The sequence below is a fragment of the Trematomus bernacchii genome, unplaced genomic scaffold, assembly GCF_902827165.1.
Source record: "Trematomus bernacchii unplaced genomic scaffold, fTreBer1.1, whole genome shotgun sequence".
In the NCBI taxonomy this organism is placed as follows: Eukaryota; Metazoa; Chordata; class Actinopteri; order Perciformes; family Nototheniidae; genus Trematomus; species Trematomus bernacchii.
Window position 1 is genome coordinate 2,307,485 of NW_022987851.1, and position 22,540 is coordinate 2,330,024.

At 38.6% G+C, this 22,540-nt stretch overlaps 1 protein-coding gene across 1 annotated transcript; it reads left to right on the top strand.

Moving 5' to 3' along the window:
• The first annotated feature begins 3,163 nt into the window (after window positions 1-3,163).
• LOC117468742 (zona pellucida sperm-binding protein 3-like) lies at window positions 3,164-5,658 on the top strand. Its single transcript, XM_034112997.1, has 2 exons — window positions 3,164-3,714; window positions 4,689-5,658. Exons 1-2 carry the CDS (start codon window positions 3,238-3,240, stop codon window positions 4,809-4,811), a joined length of 600 nt encoding a protein of 199 aa, XP_033968888.1. The 5' UTR covers window positions 3,164-3,237; the 3' UTR covers window positions 4,812-5,658.
• Window positions 5,659-22,540: the final 16,882 nt, after the last annotated feature.

The window sequence follows — 22,540 nt, forward strand, 5'->3', positions numbered from 1 at the left end:
CATGTGTCCTCTACACATAAACCAGAGTGCCAAAAAGCCTTCAGCCCGGCAGCTGGCTGACTGATCTCTGCTGGCAGTCAGCTTTCCAAAACCATTCCTCAGCCACACTGCGCCTTTGGAAAAGGATATCCCTTCACACACATCATTCACTCTGCTAATCATACAGGTTTAGTGTAAAACATGTGAGGTGCAGTGCTTCTCCTATCTCCTGTCTTTTTTCTAATGTCTCATGAATGATGCAAAGATTACACCTTTGAAGATGAACCTTTGAAATCTTGACATCAATTCAAGAGGCGTGAAGGTGAACACATGTTTGCATGCATTTGTAATGGACTTTTGGTGTGTGTGTGTGTGTGTGTGTGTGTGTGTGTGTGTGTGTGTGTGTGTCCATTCAGATACCTTCAGCTGGTTTGAAGTCGAGTTTTTGGCTAGTGTGGCTAATTTTGATTAGGAGGTGATTTATTTACAGATCCACAGAATTTGTTTTTGCTTCAAAAACATCAAAGCAGAACATGTACACACTCCATTACTCACTGTGAAAATTCTTCAAATGTTTTAATTTGACCATGAAAAAGGGTTGAAAAAGGAGAGGGCCTGATTTAATACGGTCACTGACTGGAATGGCTCCTGCTGCTCTTGTTTCCATGGTGACCCTGATGCCCTCTGTTCATCAATAAGCCTGATTTGTTATTCAGGGACAGGCATGCTCTCCCCGGGGCAGCGGTGAGAAATGTAGCTATACATGATGCTGCTGCCCCCCCCCCCCCCCCCAACCCACTTTCCCTGATGGACTGTTGACCTCCAAAATATGTAATGAAACAATATGGAAAGCATTTCTGGGGGGAAATGCATAGTGGCTCTAAATACAGAAATGGCAATTAACATACAAAAAAATTGAGCTTAATGTATTGACTTGAATGGGGGTCTAAAACTGCAATGGCCCTCAATGCATTATGGTTTATAACCAAAATATGTAAAAATAGTTATAATGATCCTATATGCAGTGGTTTGCATGCACCTACTTGTGTTATATATCAATTGTACATTCAAGGATTTAAGGACACTATGCCATAATACATCTTTTTATAGTTGATCATTATGCAAAAATATGTTATTGTGTTATATGTTTTTTTTAACATTAATTATAACAGCATCTTTTTGTTACAGGCTTGATCAAATAGTAAACAAATGGACATTACTGTAAAAAAATTCAACAAAAAACTAAAGTATAGAGTTTATTGTAAACACTAGCTGAGTGTAAATCAAACAGGTGTCTATGGGATTAAATGGAAAACACCATAAATCAACAGTTTTTCATATGGAAACGACACATGGACTACACACTATTTAACATCTGCATTGTTTTGGTAGTAACTGTTACGATACAAATGAAATGTGTTAAAGCTGCATTTTCCAAGGTTTTATTTTTCACAATGGATTTCTTATATTACAGCTGTAGTGATGAACCTGCAGTAGTCTGCAGTTCTACAGAGATTTCTGGCTTTTTAAGATCGTTGTCTTGGTTTTAAGGGCTGCAGATTGACTCTTTTTATTCACTCTAACCACTCTCATCAGTGTGGTTTCCAGCAGCAACAGACAGCTGTTTTCAGTATATAAATATATATATATAAAGTTCTAAAAAGACATTTCACACCGCAAATGACAGACAGAAAAAAGAGCAACTCTTGTGAACACAGTGGATTTTAGTAAAGAGAGAAAAAAAGCAGATATATTTACCATATGAATAGAAACAAGACTCCAATTTAATGCTTAAAAATATTGTTAGAGAAATATATTTTTTTCTGATTTCCACCCCCAAAAAAATGATGTTTTGTCTTGTGATAGCCTGAAAGGTGCGAGGTCGGGAATAGGAAAAACAACTCAGTTATGTATTTTACTTTATAAATGTATTCATAAAATATTGTCCACCTTTGGCTTCCATATAGGTTCACACTGGAAGAAATTATTCAAGTAGAGCCGATGTACTTTTTGCTCATGCTTTAACAACAAACTAACTGTTGATGTAATACAAATATTGTGTATTTAGTAAAAGATATAATTATAAAGTATTATGAGAAAAATGACTCTTTCCCCTTCACATAATCCAGTTCACCCTCCAGTAAATCACAGCGTCCTGCAATCCTTGAATGACTTTCATTTCTCAGGTACCGTTGCTATGGTAACCACTCACCCGACCTTGAAACGGTGCGTTCCTTCAGGCCTCCGACGTGCCGTCACCAAAGATAAACAGAGAACAAGAGAGCAACCTGTGGAGAGACAGCCGCAGGATGTCCCATAAAGCAACACACAGCAATGGACATCTTTATAATGAGGCTTAATGTTGTTAATACAACTTCATTTAACTGACACATATCATGAAATCATCAGGGTTTACTAGAGCAACACTTTATTTTTTTTTACCCAAACATTTGTTTGGTTTCCATCTGTGTTCTCCACATTACCTGATGTGGCTGCATTCCATTTCAAATTGCTGAATTAAACAGACTTGGATTTTGCTTATGAGTGTAAAGGAATACAACTATTACTATCACAAAAAACACAGCTAGAAGATAAATGATGGAATTATCTTAAAATATTTCAAACATTACTTTTATCTTGGATTAATTCAGCATTGGATAAAGTTGGAGAATAACCTCAAGAATGAATTACATTCAATTAATTGGATGATTAAAAAAATGTAAATGGTTAGTTGTAGTGCTATTATATTAAAATCCACTCATGTTTAGTACATACAATCTGTAACCCGTAACTATAGCTGTCAAAGTTAAATTACAATATGTTATGAAATATAGTAAAAGTCCAAAGTAACATATAATAAAAGGAAATTCAGTACAGTAATCTCACTATGACAACAGTACTTGAAAACATGCTTGGGTATTTTAACCACTTGATTCATACATTTTTAAAACTATCAAATTCTTAAGCTTTGTCTTTTTTTTTTTTTTTTTCACCAAGTAATTGATGAAAAATGATTATGCCTCGGATAAACCTTACAGGCTAAGATACAGCCACTGTGCAAAGCCTTTTCATTGTCTATTTTCTGCTCCACACCTCTGTTAATTGCACTTCCTGTCTCCAATTAGTGAGGGTGGTGCAGCTGTGAGATCCACACAGGTGCAAAGAGTTCCAGCTCATTAGCCGAGGCCTCCCTCCCTTTGTCTGCTTCAGTGTTCATGCTTAAGAAAGCTGCAGAGGAAATTCTGTGTTTCTAACAAAATGGGTTCCTGGCAGCTTTTGGTGTTTGGCTTTGTTCTTGCCTGTGTCGGGCTTAGTGGCGCTAGATTCCTGAGTTTGAGCAGGCCAACCTACTTTGGAGTTGAAATGGAAATAGAGCCAGAACCTGAGAGAGAGCACTCCAGGGAGTCTGTTCAGCACGCTGACAGCCTGCAGGCAAAGCAGATCCAGCCAGGAGAACAAACTCTCTCCTGGAGGTTTCCTAAGGATCCAGTGGAAACTGTGAGAAAGGCCCCTGTGAACTTTTCACCCAGGCAGCCGGTGAACACCAACCGTATTGCAGTGAGGTGTGGGGAGAGCAGGGTCCAGGTGGAGGTGAGCCAGGACCTGCTGGGCCGGGGCAGGCTGATAAAGCCGGAGGAGATCACCCTCGGTGGTTGTTCAGCCACTGAGGTCGACAACTTGGCTCATGTGCTCGCCTTTGAGAGTGAGCTGCACGGCTGTGGCAGCACACTAGTGGTATGACGTTTTTATTCATAAAGTGCATTGATTAGGTCCACCTTTACCGGAGGCAGTTTGAAACTATTCTTAGAGATGGGAAGTAACTAAGTACCTTTACTCAAGTATGTATTTCTACCCCGCTACAACCTTTAGTTACTTTACACATTTGGATTAATAACATGAAATATAATCAACTCTTATATTAGACTTTAGTTAAACCTGGAGTAAATACACAAGCTACCCTGCAGTATACAAAGTCATTCAAACTAGCTGCACCTTTACCAGGTGCGATAAACGCATGAATCCATCAATAATTATAATCTAAACATATGATGTATATTATTCTAAAAAGGCCAATCTACAGAATGAGTACTTTGGTACTTTAAGTATATTTTGATGCTAATACTTTTGTACTTTTACTTGAGTAACAGTTTGAATGCATGACTTTTACTTGTAACAGAGTATTACACTCTGGTACTTCTACTTTTACTCAACTACAAGATCTGAATACTTCTCCCACCTCTGACTAATGTTACCATTAATGCATAATTTTCATTATCCAGTGTATTATGTTCTTAAAGAACAATTCTGCATAGTAAATGCAATAGTAATACTTTAGGGTAAGTTTTGATAAATAAACCCTTATTTTGAGTTTTTTTTTATCATTATCAAATAAACTAACTACATTAAAGTCTCATGACTTCTTGTCCTCGCTGCTAAGCTAAAGGTGGCTAATGTTTGGCGTGATTACTTTAAGTAGTCTCATTTAGTCACAGTATTTACTGACGTGTTTTTATGTCGTAGAACAAACATGAACGTTTGTTAGCTTGTGTTACCACTGACCTTGCCATACTTTTGTATATTTACTTATACTTTGAATGCAGGAATTTGACTACCAACAGAGTATTAAGTAACGGATATGAATACCTCTTCCACCACTATATTACACTTTCAGCCATGAAATGTGAACCATTGTTCCCTTTCTTCTCTAGATGAGAGAGAATTCCTTCATTTATGCTTTTGCACTGGTCTACAACCCCAAAGTGTCCAGCAGGAGTCCCATCGTGAGGAGCCAGAGCGCTGTCATTGGAGTGGAGTGCCACTACCCGAGATGAGCTGAGAGCTGGACCGACCTGCAGAAACCCACTTGAATTTACTTTAAAAAAAAAAGAAAAAGTTTTATGTTTAATAGCAAAGCACAATAAAAGTTTTAATGTCTAAACACACTGGTTCTTGCCTGACTTAGGCCATAAACTAAAGGAGACACAAACACATGATTGCATTTCCCAACAGAATCTGATGGGTCGAAAAGAAAATGGTACAACACCTTATGTGTTCAGCACTCTACTGTGTGGCACAATATCAGGCCAGATGAGTGTCTGTCAGCTAGGTGTGTATTTTGTTAACCCTAAATGCACAAGTATGAATCCACCTTTACTTTATTTAAAATGTGTTTTTACTCTTTAGGATTAGCCCATAAAAAATACATTGTTTGCTGAAGCTGCCCCACTTATTGATGAATATCACATCGTAAAGCCAATGTCAATTTGTATATGCTTTAATATGGTTAAACTAGCCCCTGGTTTACACGGATAGGACATTGTTGGAATTGCTTATGGTTTCACAAAATTGAAGAATGGGCAACCCATTTTCAGCAACTATTGTTAAAAATCACAAGTCTCCTCTCTACCTGCATCACCAGGCGGTCAAGATAGACCACTCCAAGCCTGTATAACCCCGCCCTTTCAGGCCTGTCACTCCTTTCTTTCCCTCCAAAAACGGCAGGCAGAACAAAGGAAAGGACTGAGTTTTCACATGGACTTTACACCTGTTTGTACCTTGAATATTTGACATAAAATATTTAGATTTCAGAATAAACAGATTGTTTTTGTTACTTGTTTTGCTAGATCCCAAATTATGTTTTCCTCTGTGAGGAAAAGGCAGCAATTTATTTCTGTGGATGCATTCATGATGTAACTGCTTGACAGCCTTATTTAGGATTATTTTGTTGTCATAAACCTGACCTGTAATATGTTATTATAGAAAAAAATCATCTATCTACATCCATCTTTTACCATCCACGATTCATCTACCAGCCTTGACTGTATTAAAATGTTAAACAGCCTTTGGATCCAGTGTTTTAATATGCACACCACCTGAGATGTTCAGTGAACCACACCGCCATCATCCATAGTTTTTATCATTTCACACATTCATACCAGGCTTCTGTAGGGTGAGCCATTTTTCATAGGAATGAATGGGGTACCATCTTTGAACAAGGTATCCTATTCTCTATAATAAATCAATCAACGTGATGCTTATCCAGTAATACTTGATCATCTGTCTCACTTTTTCACTCATTTTTATACAAAGGACACATACGAGTCAAATGTCAGTCTGAATATTTGAAGTGTGAGGCAAAAGACAAGTCAGTCCTGTTATCAGGCTAAGATTGCAATCTAAATGTGTAGAATTGGAAAAGGTGTTACTTTGGCACCTCCAGATGTACTTTCAGAACAGACACTGTGGCGCTTTTATCAATAAAAAAAACCTGTTTCAATTAATTCTACCATGACCACAAAAAAAGTAATACTTCGGGGCTTTAAATCTGAAGTCTGAAATGTCTTCTATTGTTGAAGTCTGTGCAACCAGTGTGCTTCTCATCCGGAACACTGATGCTTGTCCAGACATGATGGTGTAGGTGTGGATGATCCCGCTGTCAGTTCTGGCAGCAGAGTGGGAATCCTACTCCCCGCTGAGGACAGAATTAATGCTAACAGTCCTTTTTGTTCCAAGTGGGTTAGCTGTTATTGAAATGTATGCTTTATTTATCCTTCCTGGAACTCTGCCTGCGAGCTGCACGCTGATGTTTTATCGCTCCAGGAGTTCAGACCTTATCAAACCATTCCTGGGAAATCTCTTCCATGCTGAAGCCCATGTTGTTGACAACACTTGTCACGACAACACCCAGTAGTTTTACTCTGTTTGAGATTTTCCTTGAAACCCTACACTGAATCATTGAGTTTTGTTTAATTTTTAGAGCTGCTCAGAACATCACTTTTGATGAATTAATCATACAATTGGAATGGTGTGCCGTCACCTTGGAGCTGCAGCTTTTTCCAGCGACCTCACAATTACATCCTTCATCAGCATTTTGAATAAAAGCGTGCTTTAGCTTTCCGTATCGATTTTAAACAAACAATGGGTTACATTTTGATTTGATGATCATCTAAACATGCATTTGACTGAGTAATAAGATCCGTGCAAAGCAACATCTGTTGAGCGTGTTTATGTGAGGGGTCTCTTTCATCTCACCCATGGGTCTTCACCAACCCCCCCCCCCCCCCCCCCCCCCCCACCCCCCCCCCCCCCCCCCCCCCTCCTCCTCACTGTTGTAGGAGGGGGGGGCTTGTTCTCAGCAGCACTGCTCAGAAATGTCCGGTTTCTGGACTCTTTTCATATATGTGTGGATTTCACAGAAACTCCTGCCACTATGAATGAGGCTATTTTAGCATCTTATCACCGGAGAAGTATGTTTTATTCAATGTTTCTAATGATTCATGTGCATAAATACAAGTAATAAATAACTTTGATCATGATATTTTGCTAAACCCTTCAACAAGGTTTATGGAAAATCAAAACATCTATAAAAGATTTTAAAAAAGCAGTCTGTTGTTTCATGAAATAAGTCAACATGACGTAGTTAGCAATTGACTTATAAGGGATGATGGTATTGTTAGAGTACCAGGCAAACAAATGACATTCGCTTTTATTTGCACAGCATCGCTGCTACTCTGCCTAATTTAGAGTGCTATTTTACAATGGGTTAGGTGTTAAAAAAAAATCCCAGTGAAGCAAAGTCACAATTGTTTCGTCTAAAAGTCATGGAGGATTAGGAATGGTAAAAGTCATAGCCATGTGGTTTCACTGTGGGTGTTACTTTGTTTTGTGGCTTTTGAAAAACTCAATTGTGACTGTGACATTGCTCCTAGAAATGTTTTCTTGTGTTTTTCAAATGCCTTTTTCTTTAAGCTCGAAGCATTACAAACTAAATATAATTGACCCCCATTGTACTGTACAGTGAGAGCATTACAATCAATAGGAAAATACAACTAAATCTGAATACATGGCCAGATGCATGAGAGGTAACTTAGAAAATGTAAATTTTTAAAGAATGAATCTTAATTGTAATATCCTGAATTACTGCTCATTGAAGGTGATAAACTACAAGTTTGCTTTTTTTAAAACAAGAGTTACAGAGAATAAAGAAATGTAGCCAAAGTGGTACCTTATCAATTGATCCATTAAGCAATGGGCCGCACTGTCTCCTTGCAAATATTGTGGGAAGTTATATTTTGATATTTTCATGCACCAATAAAATGTGGATGTGTGTTTTATTGGACACACATTTCAGCCTGGAATATTGATTGAATTAGAAGTTCTGGCTTGTTTACCGTCTGTCAGGCTGTACGTCACAACCAGCTGTAAGCGGATGGTGCCTCTCATTAGTGCATCGATCTGCTTAGATTAAGGTTGTTTGACAAACATCGTAATATCCATGACTTCCTGGGGCAGGAACCTTCCATGTTCCCATTAGCTGCTGATGTCAGCTGGTATCTTTGTAAATATCTGTCATTTTGTATTTACTAATGACTATTTACACTACTCCGGGGTAGGAAGAACCCAGCTAACAACCTTTGTCATCTCATATAAAATGTGGGTGCCACAAAGTTTAGTCCATATTTTATGTTAGGTTTTATTGTTGTTGCAGAATAAAAAAATCACTTCAATGTCCAAAGGGTTTTTTGTCAACGTTGTCTGTATTTGGTTTGGTTTGTTTTGGACGTATACTACTATTACAAGACTAATTAGACGTATATGTGGCATTTCAGCTGCATGGTACGACACGTCTCTTTGAACTTGTTGTGCTCAGTTTTATAGATAGTACCGGGTAGTTTTCCAAGTATCACCACAACGTCTGCGTTAAATGACGCAGTATTTAAAGGTTAGGTTAAAACACAATTTGTAACATTCTGCACAAACCCATGACCTGTAAATAGCCAAGTTACCCTCACAATCAGCTGGAATTTCTTTTCACTTGACCCAGATTTGCAGCCCACAAAAATAACTTGGTACCCTTTGCCATACATTTGACCGAGTGCATACTCGTACATTCCTTTTTTGATTGCCTATAAAAGGATTCAGCAAGTATCACATTGAATATGATGTGAAGGCAGAGTCAGGTGGCAGTGATCAGCTGTTGATCCCGCCTAAACTGGGGGGGGTTTATCTGATTGTAGTCGAGCTGAGCCATTCCATACAGGGCATTACTCAAGGCTGGATTTGGAACTCCCTGTGGCCCTAATGCTCCAGGATTAATATACTGCAGAATGTGTGAAAATATTTACTATATCACAATAAATAACCAAGCCAAGCTCATGGGCTGACAGGGAGGACTGGGTTGTAAAGTTTTATATATTTTTGGTCCAGACTGGGATATGTTGGAATAAATGAGAAAGATTGGCATCACGTTTGGTATTCACTTTCAGAGGAGGAACCCTGCAGACTGGTGATCAACTGACTTTACCTCTAAAATGCTAACATTAGCAGTTAACCAATTGTGTGCCTTGAAGAGGGTTACAAATCTAGTTTCAGATGTTTTATTATTTCAGGTGTGTGTTCAGTTCACCACACAGTAGCCTACACCTGGGACCACATTTTTTCCATCACAGAAAATAAACATATGTTCAAGCATTAAAACGTTGTTGAGTTAAGAGATGTCTTGCTATAGAATAGTCCAAACGGAGAAACAGGTACATTTGATGGAGTTCTTCAGTAAAACAACATCCATTAGGCTTTACTGATGTTACCCTGTTTGGTAACTTAAAGGAAAAACCGCTGTATGCGATGAATGGGCCAACATTTATTGCTGCATTGTTGTCATGGCAACCAGCACAACAGGTGAGAGTGGCAGATTTACAGGCCCATAACTCTGCTCTGAATCTGTTGTTCCATATGTGGGTGGGACTGTGAGGGATACATTTAAAAATAGTACTGCGCTGGTGTTTTTGGAGGATTGGCAGCTGAAATCAGGACATATGCAGAACATCAGAGATGAATCAGGACACTGTGTGTCTGCTCAGAAAAAACCGGATGTCTGCTCACTGCAATATATTCCACACACATTCAGGTGCAGGCCATATGTACTGTCCTCCAGCTGAGGACATAATCACCTGGCTGGTTTTCATTCATGTGCTTTTTATGAGTAATAAAACTTTTATATTCCTATATAATTATATATCTACATCTATACATGAAATATCAACAGATCACTTTCATAGCATATCTGCATATCAGACAAGCCTTACAAAATGTTTAAATTCTTCTTCTTTATACATCTTTATCATAAAATATTTTACGTGTAGAACCTCATACAGTGTATGTTATCCTGCAGCTAAAATGAGGCTTAAAATGAAGTTTTCTCTTTTTGGTGTTAACACCTAGAATAAAAGTGTAAAAACTCCCACGCCCTGTCCAGATTACTACTGCGATACATGATGTTTAGGATGACACGACATTCGTCCAGTATATGAAGACAAAAGCAGTGCCATTTATATTTTAAAGATGACGTATTATGCTTTTTGGGGGGGTTTTCTCTTTCCTGTAGTGTGTTATATAGGTTGTTGTGCACATTTGTACCTTTGTTTACTTCTGTAACATTATGACATCACTATGTAACACTTGCGCTCCTATCGGCTAGCGCTCCAACACATGACACGTGATAGGCTAAGGGGCGGGACATCTCTTACTGGTTTATCAACCACAACAGTGTCGGCCTGTTTTTGGTTCTGAAAATTCAGAGACACTTTGTCAGCCATCATGTGATAGGGATTCATTTCAGATTGTGATGTGTACCTTGGTGGTTCCATTAAAACAATACTTAATCTTTACAATATGTTTATTATTAAATAGATGTATATTTGCCTGATTCTCAAGGGGGGGCCATTCGTATGTGTAATGAGTAAGGCCATAGAGCAGGTTTACCTAGCAGAATGGATATCGAATATGACCTGCTTTCCTGAGTATGTAGCAGTATGAGCTTTTTACCTCAAGCTGTTTTTCATCTGCTATCACTGAACACCCACAGACTGTGACTCACCGAGCGCCTTTACACGCTTAATTCATTTCTTTGTTTTCAGTTAGACCTTTGTGGGTCTGCAGAGGGTTGATTTGTGAGTCCTGAATCATGCTGTTGTCATATCTCACCCTCTCTCTGTCTGTCTCTTCGCCTCACTTGCTTCCTGTCGGCGAACAGTTATGGCAGATAACAAAGCCTCTGCACCGTTTTTAATCCCTCGCTCTTCTCTTTCTCAATAGGAGTTCAGTCAAAGTTCAGATGAGTGGAGAGCTCACCACAGCACTCATCACATTCTTCCATTCCTATCTCCTGACACCCTTTCTGTGATTAAACACAGATATCTCAGAGACCATGGGTGCAGATTCTAAACAAATATTACAGGTGTGATAGGGAAGAAGCCTTTATTTTAATTTATTTTATATACTTTGTTTTTATTGAAAGGGAAGAAGCCTTTTACATGGTTTGAAATTAAGTTAGGACACTGAAACGATGTAAATGGGATGTTTTCTGATTATGGTGATAAAGCAGAAATGTTTTAGATTCAGAGCAATTGTGTAGTGTTTTACTACTGCCTAGGGCTAAACTACAGAAGCGTTACAAACAGCAGAGGAGAAGTACTCAGATTGTTAACTTAAGTCAAATTAGCAGTACTAAAGTGTAAAGATACTCAGTTACAAGTAAAAGTCCTGCAAAAAGAGCGCTAGTGGGCTCATTTCCAGGTTTATATTTGTATCTTGTGCCTCTACAGCAGGGCTTCTCAAACTCCGGACCAAGGTCCGGATCCGGACCGAACTGCAAATCAATCCGGACCGAACCCTGTGTCCCATTATAAAAAAAAAAAAAAAAAAAATTATTAAAAAAAAAAAAAAAAAAAAAAGATTCTGATTCTGATAAATATATGTACATCATTGTGTACGCGCGTCTTGTGTCTGACGCGTGTCTGATTGTGAGAATGAACGTGCATATATATTTACTTGTGTGCGCGAGCGGGACACGCATTGCAGACCGCAAGTTAACCGCAAGTTTACCTTGACTTTCTAATGCTTCTAATGCCTTTTTTGCCGAGGTTCAAGGCATTGGCTACAGACAAACAGTGCCATTTCTCCCACTAGTTCAAGCCATCATACTGTATGTATGTATTGAATGTGTGTGTGTATATTACAGGGGCGCCGTTTGCCGACAAGCAAGGCAGGCAAGTGCTTGGACCAGAAGGGGGCCCCAAAGAAAGTAGATTAAGAAGGTCCACAGCAACGACAACATGAAACACCCTTTCATTTACTGCAACGACATGTCGGGAAACCCCCTCATGGGGGCCCCATGCATAGAGCGCCGTAAGAAACATTTTCTTAATTTCAGTTTCGTTGCTCCGCTCCGGGGGGGGGTGACTTTACTGGCATTGATCCGGACCATTGACCTTGTATAAAGTTCACAAGTGGACCTTTAATAAAAAAGTTTGAGTACCCCTGCTCTCCAGTGACATGTGACCTCTTTTCACCCCCTGTCTGAAACCAGAGCCCAGTCTGTTCTGATGGGTAACTGACCGGATCTGTTGTAATTGGTCAACCGCTTAGAGATGTCCCGCCTCTTAGCATATAATGTACAATGTGTTGGAGCATTAGCCAATAGAAGCTCGAGTGTTAAGGCCCTGACACACCAGGCAGTCACCAGAGAACTCGCCGACATCCGACACCGACAGTTCCATCGACGAGTTCTCCTGCGTCTTGGCCGTGTGTCGCACTGGAACACACCGCTTTACTTCAGCCGAGCACGTACGAACTGCGCATGCGTGAGTGGCAATAACTGTCCTTACCAGCAGGCGGTGGTAGTGTGTATTCGTCATTCAAAATAGGCAACAACCGGAAGAAAGAGAAGAAGAACAGACTGTGATATAAACAAACAGCAAATAGCGTGTGCGTCCCATTTTCACTCTCGTCCATCGAAAACATGTTTTAGAATATAAAAATACATGAATGATGAAATGAGCACATAAAGTGCAGACATGATATAAAATCACAGTTAATAGACCTGCATCTGATGATCGCAGTGTTCTGGCGGGTGTGTAGTTTATTGAGTCAGCAATGTAGTAATGTATGTAATGTAATAATGGCCACTTCTTGCTAAATTTACATTTCCATGTGATGCTTTTATCCGAGGCGACTCACAATAGGTAAATGAACAGCAGTAGACACTATCTCATTTACTTAGACACTGTACTTAAGGACAATGTTGAGGTACTTGAGACTAATCCTGCAACTTTATACTGACAAATAAACCGGACTTGACCAAAAAAATCACGGAGCTCTCAGCAGAGGACAGCCGGGGACGCTCCCGCCGATATCAGAGATGTCCCTGCTATGTGTGGGAGGTAAGAGAGGACATTTAAGGGCTATGTTTGATGTCTTTAAGTATCACCTGCTGGTGTTTAGCTGCTGTCCTGTGCCTTAAATCGTTTGTTTACGTCCCTCACTTCCGTTTCGCTTCTCATTTGCTAGCTGAACAGCTGATCAGAGTGGTTTCTTGGCCCGATAGCTTGTGTCCGACACCCGGCCGATTCAACATGTTGAATCGGCCGGGTGTCGACCGTGAAAGGCCAAATAAGGCGTGTCACGGCCGAGGGTTCGGGACACACCAAATTGACTTTGGGCGACAAGGAACGCGTTGTCGCCAGACAACCCAAGACGGCCGATATCGGCCTGGTGTGTCAGGGCCTTTACATAGTGGTGTCACTTTGTTTCAGAAGTAAACAAAGGAGTCCAATGGAAGCGTTTCAGACAGGTGGGGGGAGTGTTTGGGAGGGAACACAGGGATTTAAGTTTTGCAGACCATTTACATGCACTAAAACATATATATATATATATATATATAACACACTATAGGAAGGAAAACCCGAAAAAGCATAATAGGGCCTCAATCAAAAAATTATTTAAGTAACAAAAGTAAAAGTACTCATTTGGTCGAATGGCACGTGTTCATCACTTCAGTGTGGCACTTGGTAAAACTGGGTTTATTTGAATTACTTTATGATAATATACACAATGTAATGTATTAATATGTGAGTTCCCATGTGCTCTGTTGCAGTCTGGCAAAACTTGCTCACCAGCATAAGGAGATGCAAAGCATTATGGGTCAGTTCAGTTTTTCTATTAAGCTCTTGTTGCAGAGGTTTGTTCTAATCACGTAAAACATCTTGGCGTTTTTGTGCCCAGTCAGGCGGTGAAGTCAAACAATTGAATGTTTTTCTACAACACTAATGCTGTTGGTCTGAAGATGTTTCATTACTTGAGTTACACATCAGTGTTGCGTAATATTTCAACATGCTGACTCTTGTCTAGCTGCAGGGCAATGGAAACATTCACATGTTGCCAGACCCTTGTAATATTTAGGTCCTTGTTTCAACTTCCCCAAAGTAGCTTTTGAAACGTGTTTGCTAGTTAAGAGGAAGTGGAGAAAAAAAAGTCGGTACGCTCAGTTGTAAGTATGTCAACATTTAGCTGTGTCAGCACATATCCTGCTGGATTGTGCAGGATTGGAGCTCTGTGGGTTGTGATGGAGGGTGAGGGGAAAGTTTATTGAGGATGTAATGGAAATAACCTTTAATGGCATATTATCTGTAGGCACGTTCAAAAGATGCTCAGTAATAAAAAAGAAAAAAAGAACTTAGTCAGTCTTATATATATTTATTTTATTTATTCTTTTTTATTTGTCTATTTTTACAGGGACAGTGCACATTTCTGGACATTTCTGTAAATGAGTGAGCCAAGAGGCTATTTTTCACCTGATTCAAACAAAATATACATATTAAATGGCATAAAGACAGCTACAGGTTAAAGCAGTACAAGACAGTGGGCTGTACTGTGCAATAGATTGTTTTAGAGTGGACAGAGCTGATACCGTAAACATTTTTTTTCTAAATGGGTCTAATATACATTTGATGTGGCTTGTTTTCTAATTGTTGCTGGGATTAGGTGAAGTTGTTGTGCAGCCTTAACATAATTTGAAGATTGACTAAAATAGCTTTTTCTGAGCAGAATAATGCAATCTCGTGTGCAGTTGTCCCGGCAATAAACTGTCTGAGCGGAGGTGAAGTAAGGCTGTGTATAATCTTGTAAATTCAAAAATGATGCAAATATAAAAACATGAATGTGCCAAAACACATGCAAATGAAGAAACATCTTCACCAACTTGAATGCGCAACATTTAGAAAACATTCAACAACTTGACAAATAAGTACATGGTCTATTAAAAGCGTTGCACAAAAGAAACGCTGCAAATACAAAACACTGAAAGAAGCTCAAAACACTACTTTTTTTATTCCGTCTTTCCCCATTTAGTGTAAACTCAACACATCTTCTCTGTGTACCTGCTTTGGTAACTTTAACACAAGATCGTTTCCACTGTAAAACCTCAACACTTTACGAGGCACCACTTTTTCCAGCTCTACCTTCACTTATTATGTGAAAAACATCTGTGTTGATTCATAGGTTTCTAGATAAGAGGTTTATAGCGTAACATTAGGAGGCGTTTGCTCAGATTGTTACTTTTCCCTCAACCTATCCTAAGGGAGTCCATGTACGTAGACACGTTAGTTTAGCTGCTATAGGCTTAGACTGTCGGGGGACACCTTACTTCTTCCTTCTGTCTGTCTGTACCTGTGTACTCTCATGTTCCGAATAACCCAGCTTCCCCCAAATGTCTTTTTGGTGTCTATCTACGCCGGGATCCTGAGTCGTGGCTGATCCTGTTGCTGCGGTCCTGTGTCCTGGATCCTCTATCCTGAGTCCTGTATTTGAGTCCTGGACTTCGAGTCGTGGCTGAACCTGTCACTGTGGTCCTGCCTGACTCTCATCATACTACTTCCCTGATGGCTCCCACAGGATTGTTGACATCCCCGTGGATTCATCTTCTTATTATAGACACATGCATTTCCAAACATTTGGTCTACCTATGTTGTAAATGTATTATCTCTTCGATTTACACACGGCATCTATTGCACGTCTGCCCTTCCTGGGAGAGGGATCCCTCCTCTGTTGCTCTCCCTGAGGTTTCTCCCATTTTCTCCTTTAAACTGTGGGTTTTTCTTTGGAAGTTTTTCCTTGTACGATGTGAGGTTCTAAGGACAGAGGGTGTCGTATTGTCATACTGATATTCTGTACAAACTGTGAAGTCCACTGAGACAAATGTAACATTTGTGATATTGGGCTATATAAATAAACATTGGTTGATCATTGATTGATTGTTGAGACACACACACTTGCTGCACTCAAGAGTGCTAAGGTCTAGGGGAAATTGCCTGATTCAAGCATATAGACTAGAGGAACAAAGATGACTACATACTGTGTGTCAAGATGTTGCGATCATTCCAACATAAGTAGCTCTTGTGATATGTCAAATCGCTGTTCTCAGCCTTCTGCCTTTCTATTCTTGCACATAGAACTTCCTAATTCTCCTCAAAATACATGAATATAGCAAAAATGATTTTCTATTTCAAGGCTCTATTTGAGAACCTATGACTCAAATTCAGATGCTTAAAAATAAAAATATTCAACATTTCAATGATTTATCATTTATAATGATTGTGTACGGGAAACAGGTGTTGTATTTACCTATAACATTGAATGCATCATCACAAAGCATTTGACCAACCCAAGCTTAAGCAGGTCATGCAGTCACAGAAGTAATGTGAGGCAAATAATCAGATCTTAATACTTTGTTTATCTCAGGGGAAATTGGGTTTTGTGATAGTTGCTTCTTTTTAAAATGAAGAAAATGAAAGCTAAATAAGAAAATAGAATAGAAATATTTATACCCGCGCAATAAGTTAGAGGAAACAATTGCAGTAAAAAGTTAAAATAAATTATAAATAGAGATGTACTGTATGTACACTGTTTCCCATAAAGTTGTAATCATTTTATTCCTATTTCATTTTAAGTTTGGAAGAGATTGATCAATAAAGGTTTGAGAAGAGATACACTTTATCTATCAAGAATAAATCACATTGCCACAATCATTTCATGAGAAGAGGTACAACATATTACATTCCAACTTTAAGGGCAACAGTGTTTAGATATAAACATCAGGAGTTAAAGTAACAGTATCCAATATTATATACATTGAAATAGAATACAAATATTTTAGTAAACATGAGAAATTAAATTAAAAACATACCAATAAACGAAAGATATTAATATAAAAATATGAAAGTAACAATGTCCATTACCCAATTGAATAACAATTAAAGTAAAATTATGCACATTGTACTACAATAAATATTATGTATATAACACTATAAACTGTGGTGCAGGGCTATGACTCACTGATCAAAGTCTTATTTTTGTCAGGATGCCAGGACACAAAAAAAGGTAAAGACATCTTGAAATCAGTCCTCATGAGTGGACAGACATTACAGTAAGGTCAGTCTTGTCTGTGTAAAGTATTCCTATATCTTCCCTTTTGTTATAATCAGTTGGGTGTCTGCAGGTCTTTAACACTGGTTAAGTCTAAACATTTTACATCAAAGGACTACAGAACAAAATGTCCTATTAGCAGTAAAAAATCTCCACTTCCTCATCTGCAACGTCCACAGACCTAGCTATCAGTTACTGCAACGTCAACCCAAGACGTGATTAGCGGTGGCCATGTCAAACGTAATGAGCGCGTCTGGACGACATATTGGACTTTGTGAAGCCGTCTCCCCCACTCTGAAAGTCCACTTGGAGGCAGAATCTCTGACACGGCACAATCAGCAGGTCCTTATTGGAGGAGTCTATCGTCTTGATTGAGCTCAAGTTTCGCCAATGAGGCACCAGCCGAGGCCAGAGCTCTCTGGGGAATTAGCAAAGTGGGAAGGAAATACAATAAAATGTCAGGGCCAATTAAACTTTAAATGCATCAGGTCCGGCTCGCCCGTTGTTAGCTTATTTGCAGCAAAACGATTTTAGGAAAGTTGCTGCCACCCATTTTGCATAATGTGAAAATGCTGATGCTTGGTTCATCAGGCAGGACATACATGCTGGTGCAGCAGACTCCACCCAGAGCCATTACCGCCATTAATTCACCTCTGTGGAAGGAGCAAGACATGGGAAGGATGAGCGATGTTTTAATGGCATTGGCTCGATCCACCAACACACTTCATCACTCACATCAGCCATTAGCCATTACTGTACCATTTGAACGTTTCAACACATTAGTAATCATACAGGCACGTCATAAGTGACAGGCAAGATAAACAAACATTATTATGACTTGCTGGCTTTAATGACAGTGGATCAATGATTGGCCTGTGTGAACGCCGGCACTGTTGTTTGCTGATTGATTTTTGTTGCTGCCGGTCTGCTATAGTCCCAGTTTAATGATGCGGGAACAGACGTACTGATATTGGCAATGGTTAAATTATATACTTTATCAATTCTTTATACCAAACATTGCGGTTCACTGAGCAGGGCAACTGGACACCCATATCCACAAAGATATATGTATTCCTTTCAGAATGCACTTGTCTTAATCTACAGTTTATCATATGTCAGTTTTGTCTGGGCTTTTCCAAACATGTTACATAATCCTTTGCAAAACCCTTTTAGATTTCCTAAAGGATCTTTGGACAAACTCTGAATAAACCAAACTTTTTTTGTCTGGGTTTAAATGTGGTTGTTTTCATGTTTTAACTTTCCAAAGCAGACTGTGTTCTTGGAACGAATGATTCATAACACATCCTCCAACATCTTTGTTGTCTATTAAGGCAGGCCTTTCATTTTTCCCATACTTGGGGCAGCACAAGAAACTGTAAACACAACATTAACATGTGATACTGTATATAATCAGCTGATACATTCAAAATGATTAATCTGTTAGCACAAGGTTGCCTGTTTACATCTAACAGACATAGAATGATCACACATTTGGAGTTGTTTTTGTGTCTTCCACATTCACTCTCCTTTTGGCTCTATTTTGGTCTCCACCAAATGTCTCTTTAGCTTCTAAATGTTGCACTTTGTTTACCAAAGAGTTGCTTACAGAGGACAGAACAGTCAAAAGGTCACCTCACATTTTGATCATTTGTGTAAGGAATCAGTAAAACCGATGTAGTCTTTTTGAGAGCATAAACATACAGTATCCTCCACAGCGAATAAAATCAAGAAATAGACTAAAATAAATAATATAATACAATAAAAAAGCGCTATTGCAAACAAATAATAAGAAAAAAACCAGTGGGTCCACATTGACAACAACAATAAACAGTTAGGAAATGCCCAGAAGTAACAGAAACCATGTGTATTGTAAACAAATGTAATCTATTTGCCTTTAAAGATGTTCAATTAGTAACCTAATCTGAGTATCAAAATATAAAAGTAATGCAATCTGATGACTTTCCAATACTTTTGGATTACCTCAATATCAAATGCAATGCAAGTAAAAACAGAGAAATGAAATATAAATAATATGTTTTCTATTTAAGTGTATTATAAGACACAGAACAATGTGACCTCAGAAAAGAAGAAACCAAGATATTGAATATCATAATGTGGTTTAAATGATAGGATAGGCCTACAGAATAGTAGAGTAAGTAAATGCTTATTTAGTTTAATACATACATTTTTTTGTTTAAAAAAACAGGTGTTCACCAACTGCAATTGACAAGATATATTTAAAATAAAGAAGATTAAAAGTAGCGTAAATGAGAACCAAATACAATAAACAAGCAGTACATCTACCTACTGTATAATACATACACATTTCTATTTGAAAATGTACTGTAACATTGTAATCCTCCTTGTAATAAAATGTAACAGTAATCTGATAACATCATTTTTTTATTAACTTTAAGGGAATACAGTTACCTTGTTTTTGTATCCTGATGACGTAATCCGGTTATTTATAATCTGTTATTCCCCAAGCCTGGATGTAAGTGTCTTCACATTTGTGTTATTGTTACTTTGGACCTGGAAAAAGCAGGAGATATTGGCTCAGCAGTGATGGACTTTTCTCAGAATATGAACATACGCATTTTTATGATTTCCTGGCACTGGCTGGCCAATTCAGTTTTACTAACATTATAAATTAAACATCTCTATCAATCAAATTAATATCCTGCTTCTTGGAGTCCTCACTACTCAGCCAAGGGTGACTTTAGGTCAAACCATTCTTTCCACAACAGCACAAGAGGAGTATTTTGATTACATGCCACTGCATTCCTCAAAACCTCATCCTCACAAACACGCTTTTGAATCCTTTGAATCTTTAAATACAGCTAATATACTTTTGTGAATTAAAAATGACTTAAAAAAATTGATATAAAGACAAATGCTGTTCAAATATAGCTTCAAGCATTAGTGCCACTATAACTTAATCTCACATTCCCATTGCGTGCACTGCAGTGAGCAAAGGTCTGACTAGTGGTATATTTGACTTGTGTTATAATTGCTAGTGTTTTCCTCTAAGACTTGGAAGAGATTGACGGCCATGCAGCTTTACACCTCACCACAATACCCAAAGAACGACTGTTAACTGCCCGAACGGTAGCACGAGGACGTGATCTACATCTGCAAAGGGTTGGGCCGACCCTAATGTTTGTTGTCCTGCCAGCAGCCTCGGCAGTTAAAAAGCTTTCTGGAAGAAGCTTGATACCAAAGATGGAGGCAGAAAAGCTTATGTTTGACGTAGGGTTAATGTGTGACAGACACATTAAAGGAAATTGCACTCTTATCACACTCATTGCCAGTGAGAGGAGTATCACTACCATGGGCTGAAAGGCTAATGAGGGAAGCATTAAGGAGCTTTCTTCAGTGATGGCCTGTACTGAGAGGAGACTAGAAGCCTTTTGAACAGCATCAACTTAACAAGAAATGCAAGAAAGAAGCAGACTGACTTATGATCATGCATTTATTAATAAGACGTGCAGTACAGGATCATATAGCACCACAGCTATTGAACTCTTTAAAGCGATGCAAATTTACCTTAAAGGGGACCTATCATGCAAAATGCACTTTTGTACGTCTTTTATACATGAATATGTGTCCCCGGTGTTCCAGGGAACTCACCAAATGTCAGAAAACCCTCTCTATTTTCCTCCATACCCAAATCTCTAAAAAAGGGGCTGCAACGGATCTGATCAAAACTGATCCAGATTTGAACACTGTCCTGACGTCAGGACAGTGGCGCTACGGCTATTGGGCCAACTCCACCAATCAGGAGGAGACAGCCACGGCCATTGCCGTTCAAAAGCGCTGGAGACGCTGTAGTACATATGCCAGGCCTGTAGGTGGTGCTGTTCTCACTGAATCAGCCCTTGCAAAAACAGAGCTAAACATTTTCAAATTGAGCGAAATGAGGCATGGCTAAAATGCATGATCTGTTTGGTATTTTGAAAAAAGAAAAGTATAAATATGCCTTATATAGGTATGGTCCTACAGTATATTATTCAAATATAGCATGATAGGTCCACTTTAAGCCAACATGCACTATGATTATGTGAAGGCACCGAATTCTGCAAAGCTCCATGCAATTGAATGTGCCACAACGTCGCCAAATGATGGTATGACGTCATCGGGCACCTTGAAGCTACCTTTGGAGCAGGTGCTTGCTACTTTTATTTGAAAATAGTTCCCAAAATTGGACAGGTATTTTGTTTTCTTCCAATTTGTGCAGTAAATGGAGCCTTCCTTTCCCAAAAGATTGTTACCGGTGATGGGCAGGATTGCATATTGCAACTTTAAAATAAAAAAGGTTGTAGGAATGCATTATGGCGAGCAAAAAACTGAACAAACATCTACTTTCATCAATAATTGTGTGAATAAAACCATAAATATATTTTGGTATCAAAAGATACAGTAACTATGGTTTTGAGTCATACCCTTTTTGCATGACTCATTGCCAATATTACCAAGACACACAAGGCCAATAGAGCTAGCTAGCCCTAGCATTTGTATTAGCCACGCCCACTTTAGGGTACCTACTGTAGTCATTTCAATAACGGCTATTTAAGCTTTCATAATGGGAAGTTTATTTCCCTAAAAACCATTATCCTCTGATTTACAGACGTCTCTTTCTCAATGTCAGTCTATTGGAGAAAGTCCTTTAGGCCCATAGGCATTATGTGACAGATCCATTATTCCACAGTTGGGCATCTCCGTGGGATTGCCTATGAACTTAAAAATATCTTCTGTAAAATGTCTTCTATTTCAAACCATCACATTAAATCATGATGTAGTTATGAGGATTATTATCCTATTGGAATTTGGATTTACTTTTAAATAAGGCAATTAATTACAACATCATTAAATAACAGTATTCCACTACTTTGTGGTTGCAGTCTCTATTTCTAGGTGTCTTATAGTGTCTTTATTATTCTTTTTTTGTACATATAGTAAATAGTATGGAGTCCTTACATGAGTTCTGCTGATACTGTGGATGTAATCACTGTGGATCCTCTCTGGTTGGAGCTTTCCAACATCTTGCACATGGTGTCCATTCATTTCACAGCAGGTTTTTTTCTCTTCAGTTTGTATTAATTCTCATTTTGAAACAAGTTTTTGTGTCATATTGACACTGCAGCCCTGAAAGTACTCTTTTGCAATTCAATCAGGAGAAAACACATTTAGTAGTACTTCATTTCGTCAGGAAGACTTGCTTATTGAATAAAGATAAATACCTTTAAAAATATTGTATTTTATTTAATATTTCAATTATGTTCCCATAGTCAATACTTACTGT